The 23402-nt window shown below is 36.9% G+C and overlaps 2 protein-coding genes, 1 non-coding gene and 1 pseudogene across 3 annotated transcripts; 3 read left to right on the plus strand and 1 right to left on the minus strand.

The window, feature by feature from the left end:
- Window positions 1–9132: 9132 nt before the first annotated feature.
- On the plus strand, window positions 9133–11991 carry LOC141841899 (auxin transporter-like protein 4). The gene is made up of 6 exons (XM_074730132.1): window positions 9133–9928; window positions 10044–10229; window positions 10336–10448; window positions 10530–10811; window positions 10887–11352; window positions 11588–11991. The coding sequence occupies exons 1-6, from the start codon at window positions 9728–9730 to the stop codon at window positions 11813–11815; spliced, it is 1476 nt and encodes a 491-aa protein (XP_074586233.1). The 5' UTR covers window positions 9133–9727; the 3' UTR covers window positions 11816–11991.
- Window positions 11992–12960: 969 nt separating this feature from the next.
- On the plus strand, window positions 12961–17182 carry LOC141841993 (protein yippee-like). The gene is made up of 5 exons (XM_074730242.1): window positions 12961–13304; window positions 13966–14009; window positions 15818–15926; window positions 16007–16062; window positions 16574–17182. Exons 1-5 carry the CDS (start codon window positions 13209–13211, stop codon window positions 16656–16658), a joined length of 390 nt encoding a protein of 129 aa, XP_074586343.1. The 5' UTR covers window positions 12961–13208; the 3' UTR covers window positions 16659–17182.
- A 620-nt stretch (window positions 17183–17802) lies between these two features.
- Window positions 17803–22143, plus strand: LOC141821544 (peroxisomal nicotinamide adenine dinucleotide carrier-like; annotated as a pseudogene).
- Window positions 22144–23168: 1025 nt separating this feature from the next.
- TRNAV-AAC (transfer RNA valine (anticodon AAC)) lies at window positions 23169–23242 on the minus strand. The gene has a single exon. It is a non-coding gene; the product is annotated as a tRNA-Val (tRNA).
- Between the last annotated feature and the right edge of the window lie 160 nt (window positions 23243–23402).

Consider the following 23402-nt stretch of genomic DNA (forward strand, 5'->3'; position numbering starts at 1 on the left):
ACAGCTGCACAAGCAAAGGAAGAATAAAAATTGGCGTCCAGCTGCTAAATCCAAATCATTAGATACCAATAATTATGACAGACTTCGTGAAAGTCTCAATCTGTGGCAGCATTGCTGCAGCAGGTGCTTCACTTTGAAATGGATCTTCTTTCATTTCGTGGCATGCGTGGTATAGTGCGTGCTTGGCGTTAATTATATATGCTGCTTGGTAGTGTAATTAATCATGGTGATCAAAGTTCCATGGCTCTGGTTGGTGCTGCTCCACATCAACCGATCCGTCTTGCTTTAGATTTGCTCTCAGTGGAAGTATGATGGAGAGTTGTTATGTGTGTCTGCTGTATAGAGTATGACTTAGGTTAAAATTAGATTGTGTTTTTGATCTTTGTAGATCCTTTATTTGTGAAAAAAGAAAAGAAAAAGGAAAAGAAAACTCAGTCAGCATCAAATCATCATGCCCTGCAATCTAAAAGGATGATATTAATCCTAAGATAGGAGATGCGTCTCAAAGTGATCATCTTTGTAAAATTATTCTTAAAGCTTATAAATGAGATGTCAAAGTGGAAATTCAATTCTCTTTTTTACTTATATAAAAGAATATATTTTATTAACATAAAAAAATAAAATTACTAAAAAAAATTATGATAATAATTTTATATTATATTCTTTTATATAAGTTCTACGGTTAAAAATAATAGTCATAGTATTAATTGATCTGATCACTAAATGTGATAATAGTTTTTTCAAATCATATATATTTTGAGTATAGTCATTAGTCATTAGTTATAATGTCAATTTTGACCTAGATCATACACCATTAGGAGAAATTTTAACAATCAATATTCATTTGTAATAAATAATTAACATTTCTAAAATAGTACTGATGGATGAAAAGATTCAAACAATTTTATTATGATTTTTGATAATTTTTATTTTTAATAATTTTTAGAGTTTTAAGTATTTATAGTAGTTTTAAAAAAATTTATTTTTTTATATTTGAGGATTTTAAATTTATTTAGAATTTTTAGGATTTCAAATCCATTAAAAAAATTTCTTTTCTATTAGGATTTTTTTTTTTACAAGTTAAGATTTAAGTCTATATAAACATTTTGTTAGTTGATGTTTAAGGAAAAATTTTGATTTAATAATATTTTTGACAGCGTGATTTATTTTTCTATCTCTTGGTATTCTTCCAAATTAACAAGTTTTAGAAGATTGATTTTCGATGTTCATAATTGATCAACAGAATCAATATTGGTCAGCAGAATAATTGTTATCCCGTCCGCGTCAGTTGGTATCAGAGCTTTCAGATCTGATGGATTGTTGTAGTGGTCATGATTATGGTTGTGACAGACAAGTTCCGGCTATGGAGGTCTTGTATCATGGTCATAACACCCAATATAAGATACTTACAAAGCTACAGAGACAAGTCGTAAAATTATCTCAGCATCTAGTGGCACAAGATCTTAAAGGTCGTAAGTTTCCTTATCCCAATTCTATTTCTACTTTTAAAAACTCCTATCATAATTGCGAAAGTTATGATCAAAAGGAGTGATATGGAGATATCGAGTTTCCAATTGATCTTCCTGAGTTTTCTGGTACATTTCTAGATCGAGGAATTTGTTGATTGGCTTAATGAAGTGGAGAGCATTTTTTATTATGGGAAGTATCCAATCGTGTTAAAGTGAAATTGATTGCCATCAAACTCAAAGGCCAAGCATCTGCATGGTGGGAGCAATTGCGACACTCATGTGACAGACAAGGCAAGGCTAAGATCACAGATTGGGAGAAGATGAAGAAGAAGATGAAAGATTACTTTCTTCCATTTGAATACACTCAATCTCTATCTCAACGACTTTATACATTGAGACAAGATGTAAGTTCCCAACGTGTCCTAGTTGGTGAAAAGTCACAGAACCGAAAGCCAATGATTAGGGGTGAACAATATTGTTGGTCAGCTCACCCTCAGGATTCGTATTCTATCCGACTATCCTCACAAGGTAATAATATATTGATTGAGGAAGACATGGAAGGCAAGATCGAAATATTTGATGATCCAATTTACGATGATGTTGACGAAGAGGAGATAGACCTAGACGAAGTGTTGATCGAAGACCAGAAGTCTACTTTGTCCGACGACAATCAACAGCCTGGTTCATCTATCGACGAAGCCCCAATCTCCATCGTCTTACCTTGCATTGATTCGGTGTCCCAATTTATTCAGCATGATGAAGACGAGAACGAGTCAACTGGCCAGCCAATATATGACGAGATACTTTATGATGATGATTATGACGATGATGAAGTGAATGAAATTGTCGATAAAGTTGGTGTGGATCTTCAAATTGAGGGAAAAGCAAAACAAACTGAAAATGCTGATATAGATGAGCGTCAATATTTTGATATGGATGATATCGATAAAAATTCAAGTTTGATCTTATGGCTCTCCCTCCAGGAAAGCTATCTTCGGAAAGGGATGACTTTAATATCTTTAACCCCTATCACAATCTATATGACATAAATATTGAACTGGCGCCAAAGGTGAACAAGGATAAGACAGTACAAAAGCATGCGGATATTGCAGTGATGAAAGATAAGCATCACATCTTGAAGTATAGCGAGAAAGATATTGACTTGAGGAAACAAGCAGTCATTAAGCAAACCTTCGATCATCAACTTAAAAAGGATAAAGAACAACTACAAGCTTCACATGTAGAAAATGAGGAATCCAAATTTGAAAATGGAAAGGATGTTGAGTCCGTTGTTGATAATTTTATGCAGGATATGGATTTTAGCATAGATCTTTGCAGGACAGTTGATTGGGTCGAAACTATCCTATAGCTTTGGAAAACAATACAAATTTTGTAGATTTCTTTAATATTTTTTATCATAGTCAATTTGGAACTTCTTTTGCAACAGATTTAAGTTCACAGGAATGTCATTTCAGCATATGTGAAGTCTTTCCAGAATTATTATTTTCTTATGATAGCACCAAGGTTATCGGAGAGTTTCTTTGTGATCCACTGGAACCTCCTTGGATAATCATGTTTGGGGACATCGTGGATCCCATTGAAATTAAAAAGAACAAGTTGGTGTCATCACAGTTAGATGCAATTTGCAAGGAAAAGAAGTGCTTGGGGGACGCGAAAATGAACAAGAGCAACATCCACGATGTCATGCTCATTAGTGGATCGATGAGGATTTCTAAAGTCTAGCAACTACTAGAAGATTTTACCGAATTGATGTCAGATGATCTTCTTCCTAGGCGACCACCTGACACTATTCTAAATTCGAGGACGAGTTTTTTCAACCTGGGGCGACTGATGCAGGAGGATCCGAAGATTTTTATTACTATTTTTGATAATTTTTAAAAAATAATTTTTAGAGTTTTTTATATTTAGAGTAGTTTTAAAATTTTTTTATTTTTTTATATTTGAGGATTTTAAGTCTGTTTAGGATTTTTAGGATTTCAAATCCGTTAAGAATTTTTCCTTTCTATTAGGATTTTTTTTCTTTCTTTACAAGTTAGGATTTGAGTGCTATATAAGCATCTTGTTAATTGATGTTTAGGGAAAATTTTTGATTTAATAATATTTTCGATAGTGTTATTTATTTTTTTATTTTCTTGGTATTTTTTGAATTAACAAATTTTAGAAGATTGATTTTCGACGTTTACAGTCGATCAACGAAGTCAATATTATCCGTAGATAATACTTGTTATCCCGTCCAATGGTACCCAAGTGTGTTGCTATAGAGTGGATAAGACTCTATAAGATAATTTAAGGACAATCAATTAAGCTCGTTAACTTGATGTGAAGTTAAACAGTGGATGTGAAATTGAACAAATTAATGTTGAGTACCTTTGTGAAGATCAAAATAAGTTCAATTAGAGGTAGGATAGAGAACAACAACCGGGGATGGCTATATAAACTCAAGGAAGTATTAAAACATATACGCTGAAATCATAACCTTTAGAAATAAATTCATAAATACATAGAAAGAGTGAATCATGTTTAGTGAGATGGTGTGAAGAACACAAGATGATAGGAGCGAGCAATATAGAAAAGGGAAAATGTTCCATAAATTAAATTAAAGAGCATGAGATGATATATGATTAATGATATAGTAGTCCTCGGGGCAATGGTGCAACGGTAGGACATCCGGGTTGTGACCCAGGGACTTGCGGTTCGATCTCCAGTTACGGCGTATTTGCAAGAATTTTCTTTCAAATGGGGAACGCAATCAAAGGATGCTGGGCATCTGGATTGGTTGTCGTATGCGCTGGATTGGTCGCCGTATGCGCTTCCTGATTTACCCTGGTGGTCGGTGGGAAACTTCCGTGGGACCGGACCGGCCACCCCCAGGGATTGAGTCTATGAGACTGACTGGGATTTATCATGATTAATGAGATAGTATATAATTGTTAGTACCGATAGAATCAAAATATTTTCACAATGGACCCCACCCTCATGGCTTTGTTGTTGGGCTCTCCCCAAAAAATCTCATATCAATGGAGATATGAGGGCTTTGTTGTTGGGCTCTCCCCAAAAGACCTCATATCAATGGAGATATTTTCCATCCTTTTAACCTTATGATCTTTTCCATGTACTTTAAATGTGGGACTATGTTTGCACCCTTACAACCCAACAATCCCCCCTCAAACAAAGGACCGCCCCCCTCAACGTCGTTTTTGATGTTTGAATCCTCGACCTACCAGGACTTTTGCACGCTAGCAGCCCAACAATCCCTCCTCAAACAAAGGACCGTCCTCAACGTCGTTTTTGATGTCTAAATCCTCGACCCATCAGAACTTTTTGCCCCTCGGTCCACCCGACCTACTAGGACTTCCCACCTAGCCGCAGCTAGGACTTTTTGCCCCTTTTTGCCCACCCGACCTACTAAGACTCTCCACCTAGTCACAACTAAGACTTTTTGCCCCTCGGTCCACCCGACCTACTAGGACTTCTCACATGGTGTCTGGTTCTCTTGATTCAGACACGGGAGCACCCACTTCCTTTGTTTAAAGTTCAAACCACATGGTTAGATCTGGATCATGGCTCATCCGGCGGTTAGTCCGGTAAAGAGCGATCTCGCTCTGATACCACTTGTTAGTACCGATGGAATCAAAATATCTCCACAATAGTATGATATTGTCTACTTTGGACCTAAGCCCTCATGACTTTATTCTTGGGCTCTCCCCAAAAGGCCTCATGCCAATGGAGATACTTTCCATCCTTTTAATCTCATGATCTTTTTCATATATTTTAAATATAAGACTATGTTTGTACCCTTGCAATCCAACAATAATTAGAATAAAATTACTAGAAGGAGAAGCTAATGAAACATGTTTTACATGTATGTGTAAAAATATTTATAGTGTCTGTAAAATAAAAATACAAATTTAAAAGGCCTCAGCGCCTTAATAAAAATAAATAAATCACTATGTTTAATTTTAAATTAATTAACAAAACATAAAAAATGTTATTAAATTAATTAATTAGCCCAATTTTAAAATATCTTTTTTAAAATCGCATCTACCCACAAATATGGACCACAATAAATATAATATATTTGTCGTGGAAGAAAATAATTAAAATCTGGCGCAGCATGGTGCCCGATTAATTGGGTCCCTTTACATTAATGAGATAGATATCCATGCCAACCATATAATTGCCTCGACGGTGGAAATATGGACCCACACGCTCGATTCCGATTTCAAATCACCACCGCCAAAAATAGAATTTTTTTAATCAAAGAAAAGGTTGTTTTTATTTATTAAAAATGTATTAAATAATTGTTTTATTTTATAATTTTTATGAACCAGACGATGAGCCTCCGTTGCAAGTTAATTTATTTATTAAAAATCTCACAAAAAGTTCGAGTCAAATTTAAACGTTTATCATTACAATTTAAATAATTATTAATCTAATAATTAAATACTTGCATTACTTTTAAAAAGATACATAATATTATTTATTAAAATAATAAAATCAATTTAACATGTATATTGCCAATCAAACAATTATTATGCAACTCGATCACAAATCAATAAAATCTTAGGAAGAGACAAAATCACTATTATATTCAATTCATGGAAACGGAATACTCGGGAGTATAATTCAATCAATTTTAGTTAATGGGGGGAATGTAATTTAATGCTAATCCTAATCCTAGTTCTTGTAATTTAAGGAAAATAATAAATTAATTTCACATTGACTTTCTAAACATTTGTTTATTAGGGTCGATTAAAATCTAAGTTATTTTTTAATTTGTTATGTAATCATTTATTTGTGAATCCGTAATAATTTTTTTTAAAAAAAAACTTTTTAATGTTGTAGACACGTTTATATTGCAAATTAATTTTTAAAAAATTATGCAACACTAAAAAATTCAATCCAAAATGGTGGAGTTAATTAGTATATGTTACATATAAATGTATATATTTATATACAATGTAATTTATACATTAAACTGAACCACAGCCAATATTTAAACGTTTTTTAAATTCCCTTTTTTTATGTTTATTAATTAAATTCAATCTATATATTAATTATTTAGATAGTGGGCCTTCACCCACCTCATGAAATAGCGGGAAAAAAGAACTAACTTTATAATCATTTGGAGGGAGCTATCCACCCATGATGCTTAATTAATAACATTTTTATAACTTCGTGTCCCCACATTGAATTATTAACACTGTAATAAATATTTACCATTACACCTCTAGCCTAAAAAAATTGATGGTATTTCTCAACTAAAAATTTAAAAAATAATAAAGTATATAAATTTTTCTGTAAAAAATGAAATTTGAATAAATCGAGAAATTGTAGTTGGTCATAACAGAAGAAAATATTGTTCGATTTCGTCAAAATTTGAATCTTTATTCTTTTCTATAAATCTGTTCTATTGTCACCAACTGAGCTATGTCCTAAGAACAACAAATACAAACTCGTAGGGAGGTTCAATGGTGTCCTTTTTTTTTTTAATGAATCTCCCTATGGGGTTATAAAAAAAATATTTAAGTTAATGAAAGAAGCGAAGAACTAGAAAAAGGTTGTTTTTGTAAAATAAATAATACGCTGCCCTTTTTTGTAAATAGCAAAATCTGATGCGCAGAAAGTATGAAGGCATCATTAGGCTAAATGCCGTTTTTGACATTAACATGGAAGTTGTCATGCACATGCGCTGTCGTCCTGGCGCATTAAATTATTGATCGCAAAACTTTTTGCGCGGGGAAGATTAGCTCCGATTTCAATCAAACACCACCTAATAAACCATGATGGCGACTTCCATGGGGCCCTAATTAAGATTCGGTGGTTAAAAATTAATTAATAGTACTCCTCGCATGACACTATTATTTGTTACCCACTAATAATTAATCATTATTAGTCGGCCTAACTTAATGGAGCTAGCTATCCATTTAAGCAAGTTGATCGACGATCATGTTTCAAAGAAAAGTAGAAAGGTAGAAGAATTTTATTCATTTATTTTTTTTTAAAAAAAGAAAAGATTAATGAGTGCTAGTGATGATGGATGAGCAGGAATAGAGTCCCAAATTAAGTGTGAGATTTATTTATGCACGGCAAAATAATATAAGTTAATGATTATTTTAAAAAAACTAAATCTTAGATATGCTCAAATTGATGCCAAATAGATTGAATAAAAATAGTGCTTATACTAGAAATCACTAAACCACAGCTGTCAAAGCCCCCATGGTCAACTCTTTTTATAGTATATATGCTTTATTTGATTGAAACTTACTACATCTACTCATCCATTTATCCCTTGCTCGTCGATAAGTTATATACACAAGTTTGTCCCAACTAAGTGATGATAAAAGATAAGATGGATTTTTTAAACGAAAATTTAAATATCATTCAAAATATTTTAAATTTAAAAAATTTATGATATTGAATTATTTGTCAAAATTTATATATATTTTTCAATTTCATTTGAGGATGAACGGATTGTTAGTACCGATGAAATCAAAATATCTTCACAATAGTATGATATTGTCCAATTTGAACTTAAACTTTTATAATTTTATTTTTAAGCTCAACCCAAAAGGCTTCATATTTATGATTTTGTTTTTAAGCTAAATCCAAAAGACTTCATATTTATGAAGATATCTTCTATTTTATAAATCCATGATCTTTTCTACTTATTTCCAATATGAAACTTTGATTGTATCATAACAATCACCTCAAACTCAGACCATTGAAAGCCCTCCTACCATTATCCTCATGGTCCGCCCTTACCATTATCCTTATAGTCCAAATCCAAACTCTCTCAGGAGACCCCCTACCATTATTCTCATGGTCCGGATCCCAACTTCCTTAAGAGCTCCTAAGGGTCTTCTTTTTTCCTGAGGGTCACCACATGGCTCTACATAGACCATGACTCTGATACCACTTATTAGTACCGATGGAATCAAAATACCATAATGGTATAATATTATTTACTTTAAGCCTAAGCTCTCATGATTTTATTTTTGTATTCAACCTAAAAAGTCTCATACCAATGGAGATATCTTTTATCTTATAAATTCATGATCTTTTTCATATATTTATACCATGGAGATTTTGATTGTATCCCAACACGGATCACCTCCAAAATTAATTATATAATATATATATATATATATATATATATATATATATATGAAAAATATAATATATATATATATATATGCATATATATGCCAATGTGAGTGTCATGCTCCATTCATGTTGAGATTTTTCATGCTATATCATTTCTCCTCATCATATTATTATTTTTACTTATTTTCTTAACCTTAATACATATGTCACATTAAATATAAGACTTTTTATTTTAAAAAAATGGAGAGTAATAAAATCAAACCCCTTCTAATAACTATTATATTATTGCAACAATTTAAATGCCAAATATACGAACGCATTATTCTTATTCAAAGACATACACATACACACGCACGTGAGCTTCTAGGCCGTGTATTATTATCTAGAAAGAAAAGAAATGAATCCGAATTTTAACCATGTGGACGAAGACAATGAAGTTGCAGGGCCCTTCCCACTCCTCACAGTGTTCATGGTATGGCAGCAGCTGATAACAATAGCCACTTCTTATCTTCCTCTATTTCCATGGTCCACCACCACGCCCAAAACTATGGAGTATCTCTGCTGCATCTCCCAGTGCCAGTCCTTATGCGAGGAAGAATGATGTTTAATCTAAAGCAAAACTTGTGAGGAAAGCAACTTGTGAGCTTTTATTCCATGGAATATGTTATAAAAAAAAGAAGGCGCAGTGTTAGCTTGAACAGCCATGAGTGCAATTAAAGGCGAACTTCTCCATTGACAACTCTTTAGCAATCGGCAGATGGTGAAACGGATGCGCTGACCGCTCTCTTTTTTACAGTCAGCGAGGAGAAGAAGCAGATCTTGTGAGTCTATTTCTAACAAGCTTTGAGTTCTATTTAGCTGCTGCTCTCTGTGTGTGAGAGATGTGAGAGAGAAGTGTGAAGAAAGCAAAGGTAGGAAGTCGTCTATCGGCCTTCTTTGTGGTGTCTCTTTCTTTCCTTCTTTTGCTTCCCACTTTTCCATCGCGCTCAGAGTTGGAACCATCTTCGCCTAACTTTGTGAATTGACTGCAAATCTCGGGAGTGGAGGAGGAACTTGATCCCTACTTAATTTAGCTATCCGGCGAGGTTGCAATCCTGCTTCTGAAGGGAGAAGAGAGGAGGCAAGGGAAGATGCCGCCGCAGAAGCAGGCGGAGGAGGCCGCTGCCATAGTCGCCGGAGACATTGCTCCCTTTGACAATGAGACCGAAAGGGAGAACGGCAGCGGCGGATACGGTAAGGAGGAGGAGGACGCCTCTGTGTTCAACGTGAGTAGCCTCCTCTGGCACGGCGGCTCTGCCTGGGACGCCTGGTTCAGCTGCGCTTCCAATCAAGTACTATTCCATCAAAATTAGAATTTTTTTCTCCTCCAAAGAATGATTCGTACTTGTTTTCAGCGATCGGAATCAATTTTCGCCTTTTTTTTTGGGCGGTGGTTGTTGTGCGCAGGTGGCGCAGGTGCTGCTTACGCTGCCTTACTCTTTCTCGCAGCTGGGAATGGTGTCTGGAGTAATCCTCCAGATCTTCTACGGTTTCCTCGGCAGCTGGACGGCGTACCTCATAAGTGTCCTCTACGTCGAGTACCGCTCGCGAAAGGAGAAGGAAAACGTCAGCTTCAAGAACCACGTTATCCAGGTGAACTACGCTCCCCTGCCGTTCCCCCCCCTTTTCGCCTCTCTTTCAAGATCCAACGTTTTTCTTCTTCCTTTTCCTTAGACCACGCTCTTTTGATTTCTTACAGTGGTTCGAGGTGCTCGACGGTCTCCTGGGGCCGTACTGGAAAGCAGCCGGCCTAGCCTTCAACTGCACCTTCCTCCTCTTCGGTTCCGTGATTCAGCTCATCGCCTGCGCTAGGTACGATTTCGATTTCATACTCAATTTTCTTCAATTCGTCTTCAAGCTTCGATTTTGATGGCTAGATTTCGATTCTTGCAGCAATATCTACTACATCAACGATCATTTGGACAAGAGGACATGGACGTACATCTTCGGCGCCTGCTGCGCCACCACCGTCTTTATCCCCTCCTTCCACAATTATCGAATTTGGTCCTTCCTCGGCCTCGCCATGACCACCTACACCGCCTGGTACCTCACCATTGCTGCCGTCATCCACGGCCAGGCCGACGGCGTCGTGCACTCGGGTCCCACCAAGCTCGTGCTCTACTTCACCGGCGCCACCAACATCCTCTACACCTTCGGCGGTCACGCCGTCACCGTGTGAGTTGCGCTCCAAAATCCGAATTTTTTTTAACCTTATACGGTTGCGTAATTGTCTCGTATTGACTGGTACAGGGAGATCATGCACGCGATGTGGAAGCCCCAAAAGTTCAAATACATCTACCTGCTGGCGACGCTGTACGTGTTCACGCTGACGCTTCCGTCGGCAGCGGCGGTATATTGGGCGTTCGGCGACCAGCTTCTGACCCACGCCAACGCGTTCTCGCTTCTTCCGAAGTCCAGGTGGCGAGACACGGCGGTGATCCTGATGCTGATCCACCAGTTCATTACCTTCGGCTTCGCCTGCACGCCGCTGTATTTCGTGTGGGAGAAGGTCATCGGGGTGCACGCCACCACGAGCATCTGCCTCCGCGCGATCGCCCGCCTCCCTGTCGTCGTCCCCATCTGGTTCCTCGCCATTATCTTCCCCTTCTTCGGCCCGATCAACTCCGCCGTCGGCGCACTCCTCGTCAGCTTCACCGTCTACATCATCCCCGCATTGGCCCACATGCTCACCTACCGCACATCGTCGGCGAGACAGGTACACAAACCCGTACCAAATTTTCATTTTGCTCTATGAAGTTTATTTATTTATTTTACTCAAGAAATGCATTTTGCTTAAACATTCGTTCGAAAAAAATTAACATAAAAAGGGCTTCCACTAACAGCCGCACGATCTACGAGGATTAGTTTCTAACCGTACGATTATAACACGATTTTATGTGAAGCTCTGCATACGTTTCTAATGCATTGTGCGCCGGCGATTTGTTTGACAGAATGCGGCAGAGAAGCCGCCCTTCTTCCTTCCGAGCTGGACGGCGATGTACATGCTGAATGCGTTCGTGGTGGTGTGGGTGCTGGTGGTGGGGTTCGGAATCGGCGGATGGGCGAGCATGACCAACTTCATCAGGCAGGTGGACACCTTCGGGCTCTTCGCCAAGTGCTACCAGTGCCCCAAGCCGCAGCCACCACCCGCCGCCGCCCCGCAGCAGCACCACCGCTGATGAGACGATTCAGTCGCCACACAGTTGATTGCATAGTTTGATTGCCTGTAATATACTCAAAGAAAGGGAATGCTGTGTAACGAAGTTGTTAGTAGTTGATCTTTCATCTGCCCTTTCAGGTCATACTGTAACTTGTGGCATTCGCAAAATAATAATTGCTCTGTCTTTTGTCGAAACATTTATCATTGCAACCAGATGCATGCGAAGTGGAGAGTGTGCTAGCAAACGATTAAAAGGCGCATTAAAGTGCACAAATGTTACAAGATAGATACAGAACAAGTCATAAAATCCTCAATTTTTTCTTTATTATGTTGAAATACTACAATGTTTTCAGTGAGAATAAGTACCAAGAACACGTATGAATAAGTATTGGCAACCTACCATCGAAGATGGAGATCAAGAAACCCATCAACAGCTAGGAAGTGATCGATGTGCCTTTAATATTGTTATTATTTTAAGGTATGTTTCATCATTGTATAAATTTATTCTTCAACTTAGAAATGAGAAGAAAGAAAAGTGATCCGTTAGTTTCATTTCATAAAAAAACTAATTAAGCGGTAGATAAACATAATATCTCTATCGTCCATTAGTTCCATTTTTAAATAATTATTCTATTATCTATAAAATCAACTTTACTTACCAGAACAATAAATTAAAACAAACTACCAACGAAGCTGCTAAAACATATCTGCTGAAAGGGACGGAAATGAAAAGTTACTTTCGCTGACAACACGAAACAGGCAACATGAAATAAGTCAGTGTTTCAAATTGAATCTAAAATTAATCAAACTATTAAAATAATTATTCAAATACTTTATTTTTTTATAAATTTAAATTTGATTTAGTTAGATGTTATCAAACTTATTTGATTGTTGAAAATTTTTATATTTTAAAATTTACAGTGTTTATTTGTTTCTAGAATTTTTTTATTTACAAATTTAATATTTTATAATCTCTGTTTATAAATAATAACAAATTAATCACTTAAATTTATTCATTTAATTAAATAAATATAAAGGACCACGTTAAATTAGAAAACCACTGTCGTGGCCTGACATCATCGCATGTTGCTTGCGAACCGTGTCGGCTTGTTTTCTTCGATCCCTTCCACACGCCTTGTTTTGCCTCCGCTACAACCTATCGACTCGTTCGCCCTCTTCTTCTCCTCGCTTTGTTTATTCTCCGGCTTCTCCCTGATCCAGTTCCAGTTCCTCAGCGATCACCGTGTCGATCCCTCGTCGCCCAAGGGAGGAACAAGGGGGGATCGGCCTTCTCCTATTCGATCGGCATTTGTAGAATCGAGGAGGTGGAGGAGGTTTTGGCAGCGGATCGCTTCGGTGAGGCAGATATCGGAGTGTGGCGATCGGGAGAGAGGACGGAAGAAGAGAGAAAGATGGGGCGGCTTTTTCTGATTAGCCTCGAGGGCAAGATCTACAGCTGCAAGCATTGTCAAGCTCACCTTGCCCTCTCCCACGACATCGTCTCAAAGGTTTGCTCGAATCTTCCCTTTCCCTATGAACTCTGATTTGTGTTTTCATTGCTTCTGTTTTTTTTTTTTGCTGGCTAATCTTTGTGGGCTACTCCATTCTTCGTGGTCTAAAGCGCCTTCTTTTGATCTTCATCGTGGCTACGATTCTCTGGGTTAAACTTTTCTATAATGGACCATGATTACAGCATGTTAAGCACCTTCCAAGCTAAACCTTTTAAAAGAAGAATGTTGTATCATAAAAGCAAAAAATTACAAAAACTACATTACTAATTTTATTTCGAATAATAATTATATTTTTAAAAAACAGTCATTAAGGAATTTTATAATTACAGTGTTAAAGAAATTACAGGCAATTTCTCTTTCCACAAATATGTTTAATAGGGTAGGTTATGTATGCTATTTGCTGAAGAAAGTTCGAGCAATGTCGTTGTTAACTTGGTCCTTATTTAAACAATGTCGGTATCTTTTATTGTCGTTCCATTATCAAGTTGCATGGTGCTTCATGTTCAACAAGCTTCTTAGATATTTAACTTGAAAAATTGAATAATTGTGGAAAGAACAATAATATTCCACTCCGTGTTCAAGTTTTTGATAGTGACATTACATAGCACTGAAGAAGTAAAATACTATATTGATGACTATTCAATTTTTGTGTGTACAGTCCTTCCATTGCAGGCATGGGAAGGCTTATCTCTTCGATAAGGTGTAAGTTGCCTTGTCGCTTTACCTAGCAGAACTATATTCTCTATAACCCTTCCCTTTCTCTATTTTTAGATATGAGATTTCTGGCTATCTATTCTTTAATGCTATTACAGTGAGGTATGTGTACTTTTCATGTGTTCTTTGTAATGTGCATTCTTCTATGGCTTCGCAATATTTGAGTCAATCAATTAATATCATGACCTGCAACATAAATAAGAGACAAAATTCAAAAGTAGCACAATACCTTAAGAATATGTAACAGGTGATTCTCAAACACCATATGCCCTTCCCTTCACCCAATTCATCAACTCTACATTCCCCTTATTTACATGTCTTGTACTCTATATATAAGAAAGCAAAGAAAAACCAGGGTAGAGCTTGCATAATTCCAAAAATTCCCCAACAAAAACAATACTTGGCAACAGTCCCCTCCTCTGTAACGCCTCCTCTCTATCATCCTCACAAAGAGAAACACACAACACTCCCAACATATGCAATCACAAGTAACCCCTCTTCCTTCTTTACAGAAACAAAAGAAAGAAAAGGGAGAGCAAAGGTATAGATTCCCTCCTTATCCTCCTCTTTCATCGTGAAGGCTTATCCAAGGGTGGTTGCACCCCCTTAATTCTTGTGCTTGGTGAGTTGGTTGTTCCCTTCTCCCTAATATAGAGGAAACAAGTTATTATTGTGCCCTTACCCTTACACCATGATTTCATTGCCACTGTCACCCTACTTCTTCAATAAATCTGGCGCTAGTGTTGCCCCCAAAACTACCATAGTACTTTGACAAAGATGATACTGCCACCTTCATCAAGACACTGCCCACGAACCTCCATCATTTACCGTGGAGAAGATATTACGCATGGCTTCACAAAGTTGCTGAGATGTTTCTCTTGTTATCCTCGGACATAGTAGCCCAGAGATTTTGCAGCTATTGACATCATATTTCAACTCTCACCAATCCTAGAAGCATGCACAGGTGCAATCAGCAACCGTAAGAATCGGCAAACTCCTTATTGCACTTGTTGTTAACCATGTAGTGTTGATGCCTGATATCTTAACTTCCAAACTACACCGGCATCTACCATATTTCTGTGAACATTATTTTCATGTTTTTTTACTCTAGGCTGTTTGTAATTTTAATTTATCCGAGGTTGTCTCAGGAGTGTTTCGGCTCCTGAGAAAATAATGTCTCAACTAAGGTGTCTGTTGTATTTTAAGACGATTACAAGGCACCAGTCTTATTGAAAGTGCGTTCTTTTTCTTTTTTTCTTTTTAAATCAAAAGATGTTTATTGCAAAGGTGCTGCTTCTGTCTGACCAGAAGAGCCATAAATTAGTACTTTGCATGGGTCTTTTAATCCTCATGCAGTTAGTTTTATTCAATGTATTAGTTTCCAAGTTCGTGACTTAAGAAACTTTAAGATATTCAGAATTAATTAAATAGATAAGAAATGGATAAAACACTTGTTAATCCAGGCTGCTGCTATAGCAATTGTTTAGAGGATAGTAGAACCTTGAAAATTTACCTTCACATTGTCGCTTGGTCTGAACATTGATTGGGAGAGACAAATCTAATACTTAGTTGATTAATGCATCTTTTTTGTGGGTTCATAACTAGGGATAAAACTTCTTTTCTATTACCGGTCTACTGGTTTCATGAATTTGCACCATTTGTTCAATGTTATTTTGACTTGTAGAAGTTCACTTCTTGCAATGGCTTCATACGTTTAAGCATGTAGTAACCCTGATCGTTGATACTTTCCATCTCTTTGGGATATTTGATCAACAATTCGATTTCGTTCTTGGCAGTGTGAATGTAACAGCTGGAAGTAAAGAGGAGCGAATGATGCTAACTGGGCTGCACACTGTCTCTGATATTTTCTGTGTTGGTTGTGGCTCTAATATTGGATGGAAATATGTAAAGACTAGTTAGAATTTCTTTTTCTCCTTGATTTAACTTTTTCACTAATGGAATCTACTCTCGACCCAATGCTTCAGGTGTCTGCTCATGAAAAGAACCAGAAATACAAGGAAGGGAAGTTCGTTCTTGAAAGGTACTGTCAATATAATTTACTTCATTTGAGTAAATCAAAAGAGGGGCAAAAGTGCCTTAGTAATCTTACACTGCAATCTAAGTTTAAGCAAAACTAACGGCATTTATGGGAGATTTGAGATGAAGAATATATATGCAACATTGGATTCATGATGACAAATGCCTATTTTTTAAAGGTTAGATAAATATTTGCCTCATTTAAAAAATGGAATACTGGAAGCATTGGAAACTGGAAGCATTGCAACATAGTAATCTTCTTGATATTTTTAAGAGAATTTGCATTTTACAATTCATGCTTCAATACCTTTTTTTAAAAAATAAAATTTCATTCCTCAGTTTCACAAATATTGTCAGAATGCTTCCTTACGGTTGATACTTGTGGTTTGACTTGCATATTTTGTAAATTCACCTCCTTTGTTATTAATAAAAATGTTAAAGTAGATAAATATTTGCCCTATGATCAAAACATGGAAAAGTGAAAAAATTGTAACAGACTGATCTTCTTGGACCAGATTTAAATTGACAGGCCCTGATGGCGACCGGCACTGGATGACACAAGATACCCACCTGGGCGGGAGCGATGCTGATGATTCCTGATTAATGCAAAAACTCTTCTGAACGTGAATTCTAGCAATCAAACTCTTCCCTTATGTGAATTCTAGCAATCGCAACTCTGTCGAACTAGTTCTTCAGATTATAGATTGCCATGGTTGGCCGTGTGCATTGTACTTTTCATGTTTAAGATGTGTGAACTCTGACTGAATTGGCTGAAGGCCGCCTGCGCGTTCGTTTCTCCACGTCCCCGACCACCACTGCTGATCTCCGGCAGCCAAGGAATCAACGCTTGCTTTGGTATGTCACTGCTCATCGATGAGCGCCAAATATTAGATCTTATACCAAACTTTACGTGCATTGCTTGTTTCTGGAGTGTTGATGAATAATTATTGCATATTGGTGTGGGCAATGTTGATATAGGTGTGGGCAAGACCATGAGGATGGGAGAACTAGATTAAGTGGAGATACAACTGTTCAGCATAATTTGACTTAGATTATCTAGAAGAACACAACACATTTTGGGCAGGTGACTTTTGTTATAAAACGGAGGAAGGCTCAGATCTCGCAAAGTCGAATAAACGATGAATTTATTTGAAAGAATAACATCATGAAATTTGAGTTTAGATTGAATATAAACCATTTTTACCATGTAATTTCTGAAATTACTCAAATTGTGGTATTTCATGTTGATTAGTCCATTCTTATAAATATCATAATTATTAAAAACAATTTGTATTTTGTTTTGGCTTGTATTTGGGTTTCAAATTGTGTCCTGGTACGCTTTTGTACATGTCCTAAGTCCAAATGTGAACTTCATTAATATGAAATATATATATATCATGTAGCTATATTTGTAATAAAAATTATTAAAATGACAGTCGATACGTTTTTAATATGTTTTAAAGAAAGATAAAATATATTTTAAAAAATAATAAAACAAGTTCCCCCATAATAAAAGAGTTTTTTTTAATTTCAAAATGAGTAAAAAAAAATGAACAGAATGCCGACGCAGGGCCTGTCTTTTGGCGTATAGTAGGGCTCCACCTCTCCCTGCGGTGCTCTACCTTCTCCGGTCCCTTCTATTGGATTGTAAAAGCGATGACGGCGACGTAACACCAATCTTCTTCGGCCCGCCCCTTCCTTCTCGTTCTCTCCTGCCGTGTAGGTGTATTCGAAGGAGAAGGCGATGTCGGACGCGTTCATCAATGGAAAGGCCGGCGCTGGTGGCGGAATCATCGCCCAGCTCATCACCTGTTCCTTGCAGACGGTGCGCCTCTTTTTCTTCCTTCTTCCCTCTCGATCTCGTTCTCATGGTCCCCTCCATTATCTTTCACGAAAGTTGGGATCTTTGAGGTGAACACTCGGCAGCAGACGGAGCGCGATCCGTCCGAGTCCTCCGCGAGAGACGGCGCCGTGCGTCAGATGCTGGAGGTAGGTGCTATCATCTCGGTTGTCGAGTACGGCGTTGTTTAGGAGACTGAGTGGATGGCGTGTGATCTTGTGAATCTCAGGTGGTGAAGCACGAGGGATGGGGGCGGCTCTACGTCGGTCTCGCTCCGTCTCTGGTCGGCACGGCTGCGTCCCAGGTTTGTTGGTCTGCGTTTGTGTCACATGCCTCTTCCTTATCTGGCTTTGCCCACCTGCCCAAGTCATTGTCGGTCACATTTGGTTGGTTTTTCTTCGTAATAGAGGCTTATCGCGTTCACTAGCGTGACTGTATCATCTGGTTGTTTACCTAACTTCCTTGTGGTTTGGCTTGACCTTTTATCTGTCGATGATTATTGTGCATGCCTGTTTGTTTCATGACTTTATGACTTCTGAATATGACTGATTATTCTACTAAGTATCTTGCTTTTACTTCAGCGAGTTTATTTCAATTAATCTGTAATAATATCGGTCACTCAACTACTGACAGAGCCTGAGGTCCAGGTTATGAATTTTCTGAGATTAAGATAATCCTTGCATAATTTTTTGAACAACAAAGTAGAAAGAATAATTCATTTCAATTGCACTCGGGTATCATGACAATGAGGGAGAGCTATTGGAATTCTTGTTTGTAACAGAGTGCTTTTTTGGTGGAAATGTTAGCTAGTAGATGATGCTCCAGTTTGTGGCTGATTTGCTTATAGTTTGGAAGCTCTGGATCACCTTCAAGATGTTTGGGCTGTAACTTGATTATCTAATCTTCAATACAGTTGGTGGCTTCCTACCCATGCTACCTTAAATTTTGGAAATAAATGAACTTCTTGACGAAGCAGATGGTCGCAATGTCAAACATATGCTTCAATTAATGCCTGATATTCTTCATATCTCACTGGAAATATCATTTAACTATGCTATTCATGTTTCTCTCGGATCCAATGTTAGTTTGTTCTTTGATCTGTTTTCCTAAGGATGTGCCTTTAGCTGTACAAATAGTTAAAGTAGCTAGAAGATTCCTGTATGACGGGATTGTGCTAGTGGAAATCTGTGTCCTCATTGTATTGAAATCAGAAGCTGTCTGTTTGATTACGGCTAATCTTTGTTTCATTGACTATTTCCATTAATAAGTGCTTATTTTGGGTTTGATTTGATCCAATCACAACAGTTAGCTCAAAGGAACTCTCACACCATTACTTCTTACTAAATGACTGAGAAGTGTGCTTAAGAATTCTTGTTCTCATCTTATTCAACCTGCTTCCTGCACTATGAATTTGTTAGTTACATGTACTTATATGTTTGTGTTTCATTTTATTTGCATAAGTCATCTTTATTGAAAATTTATTTTCTTCACAGGGTGTTTATTACTATTTCTATCAAATATTTAGGAACAGAGCAGAAACAGCAGCTCATGATCGCTGGAGGAAAGGCATCGGTGATGGATCAGTTGGCATGTTCCAGTCACTTGTTGTTGCTGCACTTGCAGGGTGATTAACTACGCTGTTAGTTCTGCTTAACTGCTTATAAATTAGTTAGGATATTACATTCTGCATGCCACCCTTTCACTTTTCCCCATTGAAAAATGAGTTTCTGGCATACAATGTCTATCACTTTTCTGACAAATGTGACAGGTGCATTACTTTCAATTGCCACCCTTGTTCCTAATTACATTAATTTAGTTATACAACAATTGCCTAGCTTTTTAACATGTTTTCATGTGTTTATGGTTGCAGATTCTACTTTTTTTTTGTATCCTTTTTTTTATTCTAACATTTTTCTCTTCCAGTACTGTTATGTTTAGTTCGTGATTAACTAAATAACAAAATAATTACTAAAAATTGCTCATTCTACTTTTTAATCTGGTTTTAGATGCTAACATTTGACATCCTGCAGGCACACAAGAAGACAAACATTAAATCATGTGATCATGGTTTACAATCACTTTCAGATGAGGCTATTGAGTTTCCTGTTATTGAGCATCAGCCATATAGAACTAGCCATGTGGTATGTGGATTACTTAATAAGTAAATATCCCAGCTTCTATACTTTGGAGCTTCATTGTCTGTACACGTGACAAATCAGAAGGAATTAGCTGCAGGAAGCAGAAAGCTTATTTATACTTCTATATCATATTATTCATGAAGACACTAGTTTATAAGCATTATTTTGGTGGGATGCCCTAGTTTAAAACACAATGACGATGTACATTTAATCTACTTTTGATTTAGTATTTGTTTCTAGGATACTAACATGCTAAACCATGTTATCCTGAATTAATGCAAAGTCAAAGTTTGGTGCCTTATGCAGGAACTGATATTGTGGTGTCAAAAGCAACCAAAAAATTGATCGTACTCTGACATGAATGTTTATTATCTAATGGATAAGTGTAACTCCTTTTGTATTATCTTACCCAAAGCTCTGAACCAGATGCTATGAAATTATGAAAAGTCAACAGGGTAACTAATACTTAAGCTAGAATTATGCATTACACGATAGACTAACTAATTCAACTTGTCATGAGTGTGTACTGGTTAGTTTGTAAATTTAACCCCCTGCAATTTACAGTTCCCATCAGATGTATTAGGATTTATTTTTTTTTTCACAATTTGTGTTTGTCATTTCAGTTGTGTTTGTTTCATTTACTGTTTAGATTCAGGAACTCTATAATGAAGCTGGAATGTGGGGCTTCTGGAAGGGTGTAGTTCCTACACTTATAATGGTCAGTAGAAAATCAGTACATGTTGTAATCACCAAGCATGCATCTTAATTATAGACTTCTAATTCTTAGCTTAGCAATCCTTCCATCCAGTTCATGTTATATGAAACTCTAGTAAAGAAAATCAAGAGAAGACACCATTCAAAAGCAAAAGATGCTGACGAATTGACTACTCTTGAGGTAGCTGAAGTTTATTTTGCCATACTTTTCCTAGGTAATTGAAAATTTATTTCTTATTCATGAATTTTCTAATATTTGTTTCTTTGTTTCCTTTCAATAATTATAGTGAACAATGATGGGCATGCTATTGCTAACTCTGTTTCCTCCATTTCGTCTGTTGATGTTATTTGGATTTGCTATTGATAAACTTTATATTAACGTGTGTTTGAAATCATTATGAGTTGCACCTACTAGAGAACTTCAAAATGCCCTCTTGTCTCTGAATGTCCATTTCAAACACTGACATATAAGATCATTCAGAGATATTACAGTCCATGAAAGATGGTTGCAAATTTTGAAACATTGCAATTCGTGCAGATAAATCAGTTCATGCTATGCTTTGCCTACTTTTGAAAGATCACCCAGTGAATTGTCCATATCAATGTCTCCGTGTCAAACTTCATAAGGATTGAGTCATTTGCATTGACTACAGGCTTTGAGCATATTAGTTTTGTGAAAGAATGTTCAAGTAGTATTAACGACATTCACGATTTTTGTATTTTGAACTAAAGCATAAATGCATTGATGTTGCATATGACTACGTGGGGATTTTTATTCTTGGAGCTTCTTGGAGCTGTTGCCAAACTTGGAGTTACTGTTGTCACATATCCCTATTGGTAGTCAAGTTGATGATGATCCTCTATTCAGTAATTTTTTCCATCTAAATTTGTTCAACTCCTAATTTTATATTCAGATTTGAATCACTCTACTAGGTTCGAGTCTTTTTGTTTTGCTTGAGATCTACTTCAATATGTCCTGCATTGGGTTTTCTCCAGGGGAGGCTGCAAATAAAACAAGGACTTAGCAATGACAAAAGGCATCAATACACAGGTGTTTATTCCTTGCTAAAGAACTTCTAGTTTTTGAAACAATGACAACAACTAATTGAATCGTCCATTTTTGTTTGGGTGACTGAATCAGTCAGTTGTTTAGATCGACTACTACCTGTTTGATTCCCATCCAAATCTACTCACAGGTACATTGGATGCTATCGGCAAAATGATGCGGTATGAGGGCCTTTCGGGTCTTTACAAGGGAATGGGCACAAAGACAGTCCATAGTGTATTTGCTGCAGCAGTCCTGTTTATGGTCAAGGAAGAGCTGGTGAGGGCCGCTCCGGTTCTGATAACGGGTGAGCTCAGACAGATCAAATCCAAGTTGAAACCATCATAACTTTATTCTTTTTTAATGGTTTCATTGCCCATTTAAATTATAAAAGAAATTGAATTAAAAGCCGCACAAATTGGAATGGCAAAGTAGCTCCTCACAGTGTTTGCAGGAACTAGTCCTTTGATGGTCTCACAAAGATATTTTAAAATTGATTATCAGCCTGTCAAATCGATCAAAATTAAATTTTATATTACCTCTTCATTTCAATAAAAGATGGAATCCACCACTTTAATGCTCTTACATAGTAGGAAGTTATAATTGATCACTACGGAGGAGAATATTGCTTCAGTTTCATCGAGATTATATCTTTGTCTACTTTAGCAAGTCTGCTCTGCAATAACCAATTCAATCATGTCTCAGGGGTAAAATCTCATTCTTATGTTTCATATTATGAATCTTTCTTCAGCAAAAGGTGGAATTCACCATTTTAGTAGTCTTACGACCATCTGTGAGAAGGTAAATCAGGAAGGTGCAGTTGATTATTACGAGGGAGATGCATTACTTTAGTTTTGTCGAGATTCAACCGTTGTTCCACTTCAGCAAGGTTGTCTTATACTAATCAACTCAATTATGTCCCAAGGACATTGAATGTTTAATGAACAATATCTAAATCCATTTAATTGGTAACATATCTTCCAAATATAGAGTCTATCACAGTAATAGTCGACCATGAGGAAAAGGTAGAATTTGATCGGTCCCACGATTATTTGTGAGGAGGTAAATTAGGAAGTTACAGTCGAAGGTAAATCGGGAAGTTACAGTTGACCACTACGGTGGAGGGCATTGTCTCGACTTCGTCGAGATTCGACCCTTGCTCAATTCAGCAAGTCTACCACGCAGTAATCAACTTAATCATGTCTCGGAGGTAAAAGATAGAGTTCGCTATCCAACGACCCCACTAACAATAATCAACTTAATCATGTCCCGGAGGTAAAAGATGAAGTTCGCTATCCAGCATCCCTACAACCATATGTGAGAAGGTCCTCACTCCAACGACCTCACACATGACAAAAATATAAAAAAATACATGGCGTCGCCCGGACTCGAACCGGAGACCTTCAGTGTGTTAGACTGACGTGATAACCAACTACACCACGACACCAATTGCTTTTGTCACATTTGATATGTAATGTTAAAGGTGCATTTAATCTTCCTAATGTCTATTATGATTATTTAAGGCCTATATAGAATTTTGTATATCATTGTGCTAAGTTTAGCATTTGCCAAATTTTAATCAAAACTTAATGAAGTGCTAAAATATG

This window comes from Curcuma longa, chromosome 1 (genome assembly GCF_044706935.1).
Source record: "Curcuma longa cultivar G26 ecotype Majalengka, Jawa Barat chromosome 1, ITB_CL_G26_1.1, whole genome shotgun sequence".
NCBI lineage: Eukaryota > Viridiplantae > Streptophyta > Magnoliopsida > Zingiberales > Zingiberaceae > Curcuma > Curcuma longa.